We start from the raw sequence: 16260 nt of genomic DNA, 5'->3' as shown, positions 1-16260 counted from the left end.
ATTTCCTAAGACCTGAATCCACTGCAGTTGAACTAAAATGTTCTTATGCAGCATATAAGGTGTATACATATGCAGAGAATATGATTTGGAATGTCACAGTTTTTATTAGCATATTTTCGATATAATCTACGTAGTTCTAATACAGTTTAGCTATGTAAGTTAAACTGTATTAGAAAAAGTACTGAGAAGCCATCCCCACAGAATTACCAATAAAACTTTATAACATATATTTTTCCTTCTGCCCAGAGTCGTCTTAATTTTGCAGGTACTAATGAACTTTGCCAGGTTACAGGTCTGGCCCTCTGAGCTGTTTTTGTGCTGTTGCCCAACTCCATCCTATTGTGTCACGCACAATGTTTTCATCAGGCTGGCTTGTTTAGGGGGAATACGCTTCATCAGTTATCTAGTTTAAATACATATTTTAGTTTCAGCATATGTCCCTCTCCTCTTTTTACGTTAGATAATGGAGAATTAGTTGGCATGCATACATACAGACACAAGAAGGGAAGTCTTCTAGCGAGTTTAACTGGAAAAATTATTTAGCAACATTCCCTGTAAATTAAACATAATTTTTGCCATCTTTCTACCCTCCAATCCTCAGCATACAGAGGAATACAATAATCCAGTACATTGCTATTATGCAGTAGGAGAGAAGATATCATTTCTTTCAAATATACTTCATTCTTCATCTAGATGATATATCTCTTTCAGATGCAACAGCCAGCAAATAGTCACAATGCCATGAGAAATTGGAGTGACTGATGAAATCGACTAAGGCTCCTGATGTTGCACTGTATGCTATGCAACATATACGGTATGTCTACGTAGAGACATACACACACATATATAAAGATATAGCTAATTGCCATTTTCCCTCAAATATGAATGTTAGAAATTAAAAAAAAAAATTTCCCAAACTTCATGTTACAACAATGGTATGACAACATTAAATCCTGAATGATGCAATCACAAGCACAGCTGGTTTTCCTAAACAAGAGACATTAAAAACTTTATACTACCTATTTTGTTGTGTTCAATTGCGGATTAGCTTTATTCACTTATTAATACATATAGGATGGTGTTTTTAGGCACTGGAATTTTGGAATCCACTTTCTGAAACTCTTTTGAAAAAGGCCATAATGCCTTGACAGAAACCACAGGATTCTGTCTGCTACACAAGTAAGATGTTTATTACTGCCCACAAAAGCAGCAGGATGAGAACAGAAGTTCTGCCTCCACATAATGTCTGACTCTCACTTCCACACAGTTTTACCTTTGCCTAACAGGCAAAAAGCCAAAGAAAAGGGTAAGACCCCTGTAGGGCTAATTATTGGTTGTCCAAGAAAACCTCTTCAGGTCTAGCTGGTGAGTTAGGTGCTCTCAAGCCGCCATTTTTACTAGTCATGCTTGCCATACTACTGTCCTCTCTGATTCACTTTCAATTTCTAGGAAGGTATTATTTTAGCTTGTGACCAGAGCCCGCTTTTTTTGAGTATCGTTACCCTACATACAAAGGTATTGAGAACATTGCAGTTAGTTAACTGTAGGAGCAAAATAAAGACAACTTTGCGCAGTTTATTTGTAATAAGCCATACTTCTCTGGCTGCCTTCTCGGATCAGGTCCCTGCATCCTCAAGAACACTTTTAATTAATTTATTTATTTGATAACAGTCTACAAAGTAACCATACATCTCATTAAATCCTTATTCTCTGTGCAGGCTGTCAGACAAATGACCTGCAATGATTTCATTTCTCTCTACAGGAATACGCATAAGAGAAAAAAAGATTTTCAGAATTTTTCCACTAAGCAGTAATTCTGTTCCTTGTGATGAACTCTGTATATGAAATGAAATAGGAAAAAAAAAGAAGGAAACACTTGCGAAACTCCGTATCTTGGCTGAATGAAAAGTTAAAGTCCATGACATCATTAAATGCCTTGGAATACTTTCTTAAAGCTTGATCAAAATACCAGGTGCTTCTCTAATGTTTTTCTTTAAATTTTATCAGTATATTAATATGGGCAAATACTGTGATACTCAACCATAAGAAATGCTTTTTTATGAAGTCATCTTGGTTTACAACTCTTCTGTCCTTAGAAATAAAACAAGGAGTTAGAGTAATATGACAATCCCTACGACAGTCTGGTGCTGAAAAAGTAATACTGAGGAGGAAGAAGAGCTGGTTGCTAAAAGGTCAGATCTTAATTCATTTCAAATGTTTTACAGGCTTAATATGATTCAGCTATGCTGTATAATCCTTAAAATATGACTATTCACTGACTGATTTGTAAAGATGACCTAGAATTCTGTCACTTGTTTTCCCTTCCACCACTCCAGTCATGTTTAGAATCACAGAATCATAGAATGGCCTGGGTTGACAAGGACCTCAAAGATCATCGAGTTTCAACCCCCCTGCTGACTGCAGGGGTGACAACCACTAGACCAGGCTGCCCAGAGCCACATCCAGCCTTGCCTTGAGTATCTCCAGGGATGGGGCATCCACAACCTCCTTGGGCAACCTGTTCCAGTGCCTCACCACCCTCTGAGCGAAAAACTTCCTCCTAATATCTAACCTAAATCTCCCCTGTCTCAGTTTAAAACCATTCCCCCTTGTCCTATCATTATTCATCCTTGTAAACAATTATTTCCCCTCCTGTTTATACGCTCCCTTCGAATATTGAAGGCCACAATGAGGTCTCCCCTGAGCCTTCTCTTCTCCAAGCTAAACAAGCCCAGCTCCTTCAACCTTTCTTCATAGGAGAGGTGCTCCAGCCTTCAAGAAGTCCCATTACTTTGACATTTATAACCAGGAATGACTTTTCAATGACCTTACCTGTACACTTGTAGTCTGAGGCTACTCCCTTAAGCCCAGCATCAAACACTGACACTTCTATCTTCTGCTTTCTGTGGTGGCAGCTGAGGAGCACAGAGGGCTGCGATACAACCAAGTAGAGAAATGGTTGCAGCTCTATGTCACCGGTGCCCCTGCGACCAGGCTGCCTAACGATAGTTATACCAAGGGCTTGACGAGCAGAGGACCTTGTGGAAGCATGCAGGCTTTCCAGTGACAGAAGACCTGTTTTTCTTCCAGAAGACAGGGGAACGTTGCTGTTCAGAAGGTCATCTGCTGTGACGGATGAAATGGACGGCTGACTGGGCTTCTTGGTGTCATGGCTGCTACCTGAGCCTGCTTCTGGAAGGTTCAAGGAGCTTTTGCTTATTTTCCCACCATCTTTCTGATCTTGTGGTGATTTCAATTTAGGTAAAGCAGTGCATGAGTAAGTCATCAAGGAGATCCGACTTGCTGTAACAAAAATGTCAAAAGGGATGAAATTGAGGTTCTTCACAATGGATGACTGGCGAGAGGGCCGGGCAATGCGGTGCTGGCTGGTGCCACTATGCTGCTCGATCTGAACGATTCTGATCTTAACGCTGTCACTGCCAATTCCACTGTCCTGCGCCCCACTGTACCGGGAAGAAGTCTCAACTGTTCCTCCATCTGACATATCCATTTTTTTTTGCTCTTGTTTGGAAACCTTCAAAGGAAAATATTATATTAGCTTATGATATCCATATCCCAACCGTTTCCATTTCAGTGGCAGCAAACAATCACTATATAAACATGATGTCAAAAAAGAGAATTAAAAAAATATCTGCCAAGTTAACTTAAACACAGTAATCACTCAGGAAAACACAGCAGGTGTCTGTTCCAATGAAATGATGACTCACAACAGATGAAGCGCCAAAAGAACACGTGAAGGAAAAATAAAAGGAATAATGATTTCTAGGTTTAAACTTCATTCTTCAAAAAACTCATTTGCTATACTCTAAAGATTCTACAAGAAATTTATGGCTTAATATGGAATCGTATCTCTGTAAAAGAATACACTGTAAATAAAAAGCTTCATCATAATGATTTTCTAGTTTTGAGTATTGATGTTCAAGAAGTCCTCTTCGGCACTAAAATATTTCCCTGTGATTGTAAGAAATAGAATGCAATATAAATCTAATACAAAATCACAAAATGTCGAAGTGGAAATTGTAAGCTGCAAAGTGTAAATATTATGTTGTAGAAAGAATATTTTTCTTAGAGAAATAGAAATATCAGCTGCCTTATATAAAATTCCAAAGTTGAAGTATCTATAAACTGCCCCTGTGACAGAGTGTGTTTCTTAGCATACCAAGGCCCACCCAGAATATGTGATCTCATCTGTGACATCCACAGGGTTTCAGATGAGAAAACATTGCATATAGAAGTATTTCAAAAAGAAAACATACACCACTGAAGAGACAGTAAAAAGAACTTCTGTTGTAGGAAATACTACAGAGAAACAAAACATATCTGCAGGGCTTACTATCCAGGGATAAGACAGTAGCGAGACAGAACGATCCACGACAAGGAGGTGCTTCAAGGTACAAACACTTCACTTCAAATACTGCTGCTGAAATAAAGAGAAAACCTACAAAAGAACTTGAGGACAAGGTGGCAAGTCTGTACACGAAACTCTTTGGAAAAAAAAGACCCTGCATAAATTCAATAATAGTAATAACAATGATGCAAAGCCAACTCCTGTGATTCATACAGAGTTTAGTTGTGTATCACCCACCATAGCTTCGGCAGCATAACCAGCACTTCCATCTGTGCTGCCCAGAAGAAATGTTTCTGCTCCATATAGTACAAGTTAACATAAAAGAAATGCCCTAATCAAGCAGATTCATGACCCATTCAACGTGGTACACTGTTTGTGACAGCAACAGGAGGGCACAATATTGGGAGAGACTGTGGGCCCTGGTACTTCCTGCAATTTGCTCCCTCTGTAGAAATTACAGATTGGTTGAGGTTGGGGCGTTAAAGAAAAGCTGCTTTTTTAAAAGTTTCTTTATATCATTCTTTCTGAAAGAAAGGAAAAAAACCCTCCCCCTCTTTCTTTAAAGGCATGACCATACTGGAGAAAAGTATTACAGAGGAAATCTTAAAACAGAACCCTTAACTAGCTGAGATTTTCTTTGAAAAGGTTTTTGCCAGCTCTGGTTACAAGCTTTTCAGATTCACTCATGTACACATTTTTCAAATAACCAATAAACTTCCTCACGGCTGATTTCTATGACAGACTCATATCACTGACTTGTAAAAGTGGTATCACTTTTAATGCAGTCACTGTAAAAATATCTGGAGACCATTCTAATGAATTACTACTTTATAAGCAAAGGAACCATGACTCCTCCTGATAAGCTAGCAAAGTTATGCTATTTACATCTCAGCCCCTCTATCTGGTAAACTATAAAGCATTTTGCCCATATCCCGTCCTGATGGTACGTTCAAAATGACATAGATGGTTTCATTGTTCATGTATTCAGGGCCAGCAAAAGACAGAAGGGATGGAGCTATGGAATGATCTTGCTATATCATTCCGTGGAAATACTGACTGAAAAGAAGTAGAAGGCATACGCTGCTACACCCAGCACCTCTTCACTGATGCACAGCTTTCAATTCAGAACTATAAAAAATCTTTTTAGAGTGCAGAGTTCTGCAGAGAATTGCCCTCAAGATATCACATGATATTCTCTTGCTTTCCTCTCAGCAGCAGAAATTTCTACAGTGACCTGACATTGACGTTATACCTGCCTTGGCCAGAGGAACTGAAAATGCAATGTAATCCACTGAATGGTAATATTACAGAGAAAAAAGCATTGCATATGTATGACGGAGTGAAAGGAGAAAGGATCCTCCTGTTTTCTGAATGCATTTTCTCACTTCTTTAGGTCAAATGTATTTGACTAAAAACCTAGTTCTTTTTCTCTGTGTTGTTTTATAAGTCAGTATGTATCAAATGTGCTCATCTCTGTGAAGCACCTCAAGGAAGGTAGGAAAGCAGCTCTGCCTCCATCCCCACTCAGATCTTAGCATCTCTGCTAAGACTACTGCAAGGGTGTTAATTGGTCCCAACTGCTGTGTTTCCTGCTACGTGGACACTCAACTAAAAGAATTACTGAGACCCCTGAGTCAATTCATACAGGTCACTGAACAGCAGTCAGATGGCAACTTCTGCTCAGTATTAAGCAGCACGGGACATGAACCACCGCCCAAAATGCAAAAAGTGCGACATACTATTGCAATTTCCATGCCACCTAGTTCCACAATTAAACTTTGACTTATTTATTCTCTTGCCATACATATTACAAAAGTTGGAACGAGCGAGGAATGATTTGCAAGACAGCTTTTAATAACATTACTGTTTACACAATAAAGGTGCAGAAGTACCACTAGAACTTTGTGCATCAATTTCTGCTCAGTAAGCACTGAGTCCTCTTCCAAGTTGCACAGTTAACCCGAAAATATGCCTAGTAATAACCTTGGGCATCATTTAGCTATTCCTCTAAAGGGAGAGCAGACGAGAGGGAAGGACCCTCAGGATAACTCCTCCAAAAAGATTTTTGCTTTACTGTAGAATAAATGGGCCAATACTTTAAAGATGTCAGGAACAGCAATATCAGTGCACTGCTAGCAAATGTAATGGTAACATTTATCATTGGGCTGTATTATATCAATTCTCTTACTCTTTACATAACCCATTTAAAATGAACAATAAAAGTTTTCTTTAATTAGCTACTGGTGTGCATTAACATGATTATGATTAAACCATAAAAACCAACTGTACATTACTCTGGTCCCCTATCCCATGTGTTTTAAATTATTTTAGTTGAAAATGTACTTTGAGTCCCTTTTAAAAATTCGACCTTCTGCTTTCAGAGAATTAAATGCATATTACTGTAGTGGAGAAGATAATGTTTCAGACCTCCAGGCATATATTAAACACACTGGCAGCACATTAGACAAAATGCTTTACTTATTAGATACTTCCTATTCTAAACAGTGTCATCAAAGGCTAAAAACAAAATCCATATAAAAGCTGCACAATGCTTCCACACAGAACCTGTGCCAAAATCCCTGTACTTTCCAACTAATGAGGAAAGGATGTGTACTCTTAACATATGAATGTAAGATTTTCCAAGCATTCACTTTAGGAAACAGGACTATTGATTCCACATGGCTTATGTTAAATGAAACTGTATTGGTAAAATAACCTTTAAGATATTTGGCATGATAACTGTAATTAAACAGTATTCAAAGGAGTAAAACAAAAGGGAATTTGGTTCCACAATGGCTAATTAAAATAAAATGAAAAAACACAGCATGTCATCTATCAAGATAAATTGTTATTGTTTAAGAACTATTTAAATACTGTTAAAATATACTTTTAGATAAAATCTGAAAGGACTGGAAAAATATTTGTGGCTTAAAAATGGATAGTTTGGCGAAGAAAAAAGTATAGGATGCTGAAATTTTATGCTGAGATAATAGCTTTAAAGCTTTGAGCATAACCAGATGGTACTTAAATCAGAGGAATTCTACAGTTTCACTGTCAGAATGAGTTGCAATATGGAAAGGTTTTCAATAGCTAGAAAAAACATGTCAAGATGATAGTTTACTTAGATCACTTCAGTGCATTTTCTTGTCTTTTCACAGTTATATATCCTATCAATACTAGACGCCATAGGAAAGGTGTTGAAAGCTACACGAGTAGCTAGGGAACAACGGCTAATTCTTCCTTTTCATGTGTTGAGATAGGTAACTTTTCTAGCTTAACCCCATGAGTTCAATAGGGCATATGACATAAATATATATCTAGTGAAAGGGCATGGAAATAGCATGTCCTGCAGAATACACACTGAGAAGAACATCATAAAATCAAGGGTGAGTAAATAGCTTTGCTTTACAGAATTGGCAAGCGCTCCCACCTGAGGTCAGTGCAACCGTAGCCAGGTAACTCTTATTTATTTTCTATTTCTGATAAAAGACTTCAGATGGTAGAGACTTATCTTCAAAGTTTTCACTCCATAAAGAGAGGCAATAAAACTATCAAGGTAAACACACAAACAGACTTTAGACTATTAACATGCTTTCCAAATCAGAGAATGGCGTTGTACAACAACTGACAACATTTTTCATTATATCTTCACTTTCTTAGTCTCTCAAGAGTTTTCAGCAATAATAAATGTAAACACGTGCAAAGTTTCACTATAAACATTTCTATCAGTTTTAGTTTCTTTTACTAGTACTTTACAGACTAATACTCTAATTAATAGATCAACTGCAAGCAATATAACCTTTGGAAGTACAAGTGCTCAAGATCAAAAACATCTACATCTGCATAATTTTTCCAGCTTCTCAGATTAATTATGGTTATATAATGGCTCTATTGAAGTAAAATTTCCAGCCTCCAGCATAGCCATTCCTTAACTCTGATCAAAAACCTTCAGCCAATCATGAGATCATTCTTCACATTACATAAATTATGGAAAGAGTCACAAGTGTGAAACCACAGAATCAAAGTGCCAATCACATCTGGTACATCACTGTGACATGTGACCTAGTTTTATTTCTCTTGCTAAAGCAGTAGTACTTTCATGGAAATAAAAACTGCCTACCACAGAAACTGAGCTACAGAAAAGGAATGGCTTTCATTTTTTTTCCCCGTTGTGTTTAGAAAAGAAAAAGTTATGTATTTTCAAAGAAAAACAAAGAAAAACAAAGAAAACGTTATGTATTTTCTTTCTGGATTTATTCTAGATACTTCATCTATTTCATTGAAGGTTCTCTAACTGTATTTGATGCACCACTGTTTTCTAAAGATTTCTTTTTTTGTAAAGCTGCTTACTACGTTGTTCTACAAAACAATTTTATTTTGATTTGCGTATAAGTTATTTGAATGACTAAAATTCTGGTAATTATTTTTTAAACTGACACATTAATCTCACATGGAAAATATAACGAAACATACACACAAACATTTTAGAGTACTGAATTACTTCTTCTGGTCCAGTATAATTACCCTTCAGTTTTAAATTAAAACTTCAATCCTGCAGTTTTCTATAGACAACTTGCTGGTATTTCTATTGATGTAACAATGCAGAAAGAGTTCTACATCCAAAACTTCCTACAAAAAGGGAACTATCAATTAAATCAATTAAATCAATTAAAACTGAGGAAACAAAAATATCAGAAATTTCTGAAACAGTTTATTTCAAATAGAAGTTGAATGCATTTTTTCACTAATAGATGTTCTTTTTAATCAGAATTATCTGTAAAATTACATGATCCAAGTTTAAGTATCACAGTGCACATAGACTCACAGACCTTCAGGATTCAATTTTAGTTTACACAGTACTGCAGGAATTACGTGAAAGATGTGATGGAGAGGAGCAGTACAAACTCAGCTTTTTTGTGTAATGTTTTTCCAGCTCCTCAAATCTGGAGTAAGAGGCCACATTCTATTAAACATTGATCCAGATATTCACAAATCAAAGCCATGCTAAATGTTCCAATTGTAACATGGTTATATGCAAATGCTAAATCCCAACTCCAGTAGAATTATTGTTTTTTAATCTCAATATAAATGGTACGTTTATTATGCTATACTACTAAAGGTCAGTAAGGCTTTATGTTAATTTTTTTTAAGGATGTATTTACAAGTTGAAAAAAAACAACAGGTTGAAATCTGGCAAAATTCTTTTTCCAACAGTAATTGTTCCAGAATATTTTTTTCTAAAAGTATTAGCTTTTTGTTTTATTTTTTCAAATTTAATTTCAGACATGTTAAGTTTACATCTTTGCTTTTACATAAAAAAACCAACTGGATTAAAATAAATATACGTATTTACTTTAGACATGATGAGGATTTGTTCATTTTAGCACATTCTTTTTCAGGTTAGGGCCAAGAAACAATATTTTCCCATGAGAGTCTTGCTTGTATATTTCACTTGGACCCATTAAAAAAAAAGTAGTTGATATTTCATCTTGATTTTGCATGACATTCTCTAACATTTCAGCATTAAAATTTCAATATTAGACCGCTGTTGAACTAGTCTCAGATTTTAATCCCATTTCCACGCAGAAAGTTTACTAAACCAAACTGTGGTTTAGCATTGATCTGATCTTACAGAAAGAACTTTGTCTCTCCGAGCTAACTGAATGTGTCATGAGGCTGAGTTAACTCTCATTCACTGATATGCCCAAATACGCTGAAAAAATAACAATAAAAACAATCAACAACAATCACTCAAATATTTGCAAGCTTAAATACTTAAGGCTGTAGTTTCACAACAGAAAGATTGCTCTCAAATGCTACAGGAAGACAAGTGGTCATATTTCAGAGCCCAGTATGGCAACATGTATAGGTTTGCCATTGCACAGCCTGCAGTGGGATTACTTGAAGGGGTGTTGCCACTGACCAGCCCTGGGAAATGACAGTGCTACTGGGTGGCACTTCCTACGCTACTGGGATTAGGTGCAAAAAATTCTGGATACAACACACTATGTTTTCTTGACCTGGTGATCAATCATGGATCAGAAACTCTCTTAAGTGACAAGGATTTTTAAAGTGAGAGCTCAACAATTTTTAGATCAGTTAAGAACACTAACTACAGAAATAACAGATGATTCAGTGTTATGACATCTGGAGATGAGAAGTTTAACAAAGTTGTTTACTCCCATTGGAGTAAATTGGAATATTCTGCCACTGACTAATATTCAGTATTCTGTAAAATAACTGAAAAGATGCAGAACCAGATGCCAAATGCCATGGCAATGAGTCAAAGCAGGATTCAGCAAAGCCTTGGAATGCTAATTTAGGCATTGTTTTCTAGGAAAGGATGAATGAATGTATGAACAACAAAATTAGTCATTATTCTAACACAGTAAATCATTTGCTAACTATGAGAATGTAGAATCTACCTGCAGCCCCTTAATCGAACAAGTGTAGAGCTAAGTGAGCCATCTCCCAAATGAAATGCTCATTTTCCTTCAGATATATTAGAGCCTTATATGTTCTTAGCATCTTAAAGACAATTAAAATAACTAAAACCAGAGCAGATTAGAAGATATGATACACAAATATTGCCCAAGTCAACAAACTTTCTTCGACACTATTTCCAGTAATGTCAGACTGATTCAGACTACATATCACAGGCAGAAAAATCCACAGAGCAGTAATCTCCAGTGAGAAATATCCAACTGCTGGCACACAACTGCTCACTGAAATATATGCTGGGATGTTGAGTGCCTAAGGTTTTAAAGCTTCCAGATGTCTGGAAAATTATCTTTTCTGCCTTAATTTTTTTTTTTTTTAAGGTTGTAACATCTCACGTGTATCAAGCCACATACACTTGTACGTCGCCCAATGTTTGCCTAAATCATCTTTCAATTTCTGTAGAGCACCTTACAAAAAGACTCCATGAGGAAGTAAAGTACATGAAGTACCTACCATAAGAACTAAAGACCAGGAAATTAAGAGTTTCAGAATACGGTTAGTTTGGTCTAGGCCATCTCAAAATACTCACATATTTTATCTACAGCAAAATAAGAGTTAAAGAGAAGCATAAAAGTAATGAATGGAACAAAAAAACCCACAGCATATAAGCAACCAATGTTCTGCTTGAATTACTACATAAATACTAATAAATTTTAAATGCTTACAGAGACAATCTTTACTGTGTACTTATATTTAAATTATATATATAAATGCATACCACAAAAATGTATATCTTTTATTTAAAAGTTAGTTTTCAATTTTACTTTACCTAATACAAAATTCTCTGTCAGACTGCAGCACAGACTGCAACACACCTGGAAAACTTGCAGTTGACTTCAGGTTCTGCTTGCTTAGAAATACATGAACGCTCGGTTTCAACAGGCAGAATGGGCAATTCACCCAGAGTAACCTTCTGACATTTATTAATCTGGTAGCCGGGCCAAACTGATCTTTGGCATTAATACACTTGCTACAACAGGCTTCATCACAGACAAATCTGGACAAATACTCAGTGAAGCACGCAACCTAACCCAGCCCATTGAGAAATTTCTTTGAATGAACACTGAGGATCTAATAAACACAGAAATCCCAGATGTTCATTATGTAATAAACACTTATCTGGAGATGAAACAGTGGGAGATTTTCAAAAACACATAGATTAGTTTGGTGCCCATCTCCTGTTGAAAGGCAACGACAGTTTGACAGAAAAGTTATTTGTGATTCTGAATCTTTCTTACTCTCTCCTCTCTGTGTTTTGGGAGCCTAGGCATCACCAGAAGTGACTGATCATTATCAACCTAGTTTTGGAGACCAGACGGCATATTCCAGTAAGAAACCAAAGAGAAGGCGTAAATTTTGGCAAGACCAAACACACACACCTAATTACTCCTGAAGTTATATGAAGAAAAGATTCCTGACTTCCTAAACTACTACCTTAATTCACTGTTCTCCAGATGACTTTGATGAAATTTGTAGGCAGGATCCCTGTTCAGTAAAGCTAACAAATTTTAGAATCAAAGAATCACCTATGTTGGAAAAGACCTTCAGCATCACCAAGTACAACCATCAACCTGACCTACCAAGTCTCATCACTAAACCAGGTCCCTCAGTGCCACATCCAAATGTCTCTTAAGTATCTCCAGGGATGGTGACACCACTCCCTTGGGCAGCCCATTCCAACGCTTGCTCACCCTCTCCATGAAGAAATTCTTCCTTATGTCCAATCTAACCTCCTCTGGAGCAACTTCAGACTGTTTCTCAAATCCTATCACTCGTCACTTGAAAAAAGAGACTAACATCCTCCTTGCTGCAACCTCCTTTCAGATAATTGTAGAGAGTGAAGAGGTCTCCCCTCAACATCCTCTTCTCCAGATTAAACAATTCCAGCTCTCCCAGTCACTCCCTGAAAGTCTTATTTTCTAGTCCCTTCACCAGCTTCATCATTCTTTGCACATGCTCAAGCAACTCAGTGTTATAGCAAAGGGTCCAAAACTGAACACAATGTTTGAGATGTGGCATCAGCAGTGCCGAGAACAGAGGGACAGTCACTTCCCTAATCCTGATGGCCACACTACGTCTGCTAGTGGCCAGGAAGCCATTGGCTTTCTTGGCCATCTGGACATACTGCTGGCTCATGCTCAGCTGGCTGTCAGCCAGTGCTCCCGGGCCCTTTTCTGCTGCATAAGTTCAGTTTTATGCATTCTCTATTTTATCCACTCTCCCAGTAAAATAATTGTCAGTGTTCATTTCTGATAGTGCTCTACCAAATCTCAAAATATACTCCTATACTAAGATGGAGAGAGCTAAAATTAGTGGAAATGTTAGGAGTAGTCCAGACTGATGCTTTCAGTCCTGATTCATGCAATGAGTCACAAGTAGTTTGCACAGAAGGTGCAATGCTAATGAAATGATATAAATTGGAAATACCATCTAAAAACACATACTGAGGAAAAAAATTCTAACATGAAATGATACTAAGCAAAAACATTAACTAGCATAGCAGAAACACCAGTTACATACTATGTACAAAAAATCTGATAGCTTTAGAATCTTCTCTCTGTATAGGTACTGGTGGCCAGTTAACTACAGAAGTTAGTTCAGGGTAATTTGAAATGGCTGGAAATCTGAATTTGATTCAGTAGAAGTTATTAGCATCATGTGCATGACTCATTTCAGTGTCTATCATAATTACAATCTATGATTTCACTGATATAGCAACTGGTAACTCAATCAGAGCGAGGCTAGCTGTAAAAATGTCCAAATGGAAATATTTGTAATATTGGAAATATCCTGCTTTTCAATCTTCCCCATACTCACGAAAAAACATTCTGTAATGTATGTCAATGAGACAGATATCTCTACTATCTATATGAGAATACAAATAGTACTGGATTTTATCATATTAATCACAGCCACAGTGCCCCCAGGAGTCCTTTGTGCATCTTGTAATTGGAGGCAGCAAGGGGAAAGCCTGGTCCCCATACTGAAGATTCATTGCTCTCAATCTTAAAACGTAGTTCACTGCAATTTTACAACATTGGCTTTTCTGATAGATGGCAGAATACATCAAACACACATAAACAGCTAAACTCTTAGTTATACTTCCAGTCTGAACTGCGTGTCTGTATCTGGGAAGGAACAATATTACATTCTCGGCCTCATTCAACAAATATCTAGTGCAACATTCAAATGTTCAAGACTATTGGAAATTATTGTTGCTGAGATAAGTGAATTTCACTACAAGCAGAGCACAGCACAAGAATAAATTGTTGGGATTCAGATGGTCTCAGAAATGTTAACAAATTAGATACAGTTACTGTCTCTATACTTATAGATTAAAGCATATCAACCTTTTTTTTTTTTCAACAAATATCTTTGCCAGTATCAGAATTGCTCATTTTCCCAGAACTCTTCCTTTGAATTCTGTAAATCAGATGACCAACACAACTGTTTTTTCCCATTGAGTTCAGTATGAAGGAAGAGGCAGCAGTACAGACAAAAATTTTCACGTCAACTGGATCATCACTCCTGCACTGAAGGACTGTTACGACAGATGGATCTTAAAGTTATGAACTAAATGGATGGTTCATTGACTATGGAAATAATATATGTGCATATCTATGAAAAAAACCAACAAGATAGGTGATGGTAGTTAATTAGGATGTGTAGAAACTGTGGGACCCAAACATGATGTAAATGGTATGGAATAAGGGGTGGATATTGTCTTAGTTTCAGCTGGGATGGATTTATCTTCAGAGTGTCTGATATGGTGCTATGTTCTGGTTCTAGGAGGAAAACTATTCTGGTAACATGCCAGTTGCTGCTACACAGTGCTGTACAGAGCCAAGGCCATTCTCAGAGAAGGGCCCAAGGAGCTAGGCGGCAACATAATTAGGACAGCTGACTTAAACTGTCACTTAAAGTGATATTCCATACCATAAGACATCATGCAGAGGGAGTTTTGAAGGGGGTGAGAGTTTCTCTCTCTCTCTTCCACTGCTCAGGGAGCGAGCTTGGCATCTGTCGGGGAGCAGTGAGCAATTGCTTGTGCTTCTCTTGTTATACACATTCATATATATATATATATATATAGTCATAACTATTAACCTTTTCCTTATCTCTATCTTAGTAAACAGTTTTATCTCAACCCATGAGTTCTACTTTTTTTTTTCCCCGATTCTCTCCTCCATCCCACTGGGAAGCGGGGAGTGAGCAAATGACTGTATGGTACTCAGCCACCTGCTGGGCTAAACCACAACACCTTTGTCAAATGATCTCATGATTTTTTCTCTAAAGCTGACACAGCAGACAAGCTAGAATAAACAAATTTTCAGCTAGTTAGAAAACATTTTATTTATGCAAAAGATTAAAATTAATAAAGCAATGATTCCAGGGCTTATTCCAGAGATATGGACAAGTAGTGTGTACCCAAACTCTGTTTTGCCAAGTATCTCAGAAACAAAAGTAAACGATCAGGGTAAGGATCAAACTATACTCTTCCATTCAAAATACCTAGTTTGAATACAGTCATCTCAAAATTTCCACGGTGTGACTGGAAATTCAATTTGTGCAGCATTGCAGGGGCATCAGTGAAACTCTCAGAGGTAATTAAGAATATGTTAAAAAAAATCTGCTTAGATTTGAAGCATAAGCCTAAATTATGCATGCTTGCAAATTCCAGGCTAACATACAACTCAAAGCATTTGTTCGTGAGACATTTTCAGATATTCACTGTGTATGCGTTTGCATGTCCATATCCACAGGCATGCATACACTCTTCTGAGTCATCCTGATGTGCTTCGCAACATGGACCCTTTCCCTTAAGACTTACCACTTTAGGATGAGTTTCCTTGAGTTCCTCACTTCATTTTTCTTTGCAGGAAAAAAAAAGCTTTGAAGAGTCTTGGTAACAAAGTAAATTTACAGCCATGTTCCCAATACATGAATTGCATCTAGGTTTCTACTGGAATAAAAGTGTCTGCTTATAGGAAGTATCAAAAAAGTACTGTGCAGCTCTTCAAAAAGATCTTTCTGCTGTTTTTGGCAATACCAACAAATGATGAGACAAAGCTTCCTATCAATGGAAACAGGGTATGGTGATGATTCAAGATACTGGCAAGGACTTTATTTTGAAAGTATCCTTGAACTAACCAAAGACCACTTTATTTTCAGGAAAACATCCAACAAGTGGCTATGTGGGATTCCAAGTACTGGTAGCGCTACCAGGAAAATGATGCAAGTATTATTCAGCTATTCCAGCTAAGGGTTTTTATTGGCACTCTCAGCAAGTTACATTTTTAGCACTCCCTCTCACTGTCAAGTTGCAAGTTTACTTTTCAAGCTTTATGAACAGAACAGCCCAATGACAAAAATGATCGGAAGATGACCAC

General features: G+C 37.2%; 1 protein-coding gene across 7 annotated transcripts in view; it reads right to left on the bottom strand.

Moving 5' to 3' along the window:
* Positions 1-16260, bottom strand: part of VPS13B (vacuolar protein sorting 13 homolog B) — a 421101-nt gene that overhangs the window by 111797 nt on the left and 293044 nt on the right. For all 7 annotated transcript variants that reach the window (XM_021386667.1, XM_021386662.1, XM_021386666.1 and 4 more), the window contains one exon: positions 2833-3535. In XM_021386667.1, the coding sequence (XP_021242342.1) occupies positions 2833-3535 (703 nt within the window). The remainder of the gene's footprint in view (positions 1-2832; positions 3536-16260) is intronic.

Source organism: Numida meleagris, chromosome 2 (genome assembly GCF_002078875.1).
Source record: "Numida meleagris isolate 19003 breed g44 Domestic line chromosome 2, NumMel1.0, whole genome shotgun sequence".
Lineage (NCBI taxonomy): Eukaryota > Metazoa > Chordata > Aves > Galliformes > Numididae > Numida > Numida meleagris.
This window is presented reverse-complemented; position numbering and strand designations above follow the sequence as displayed.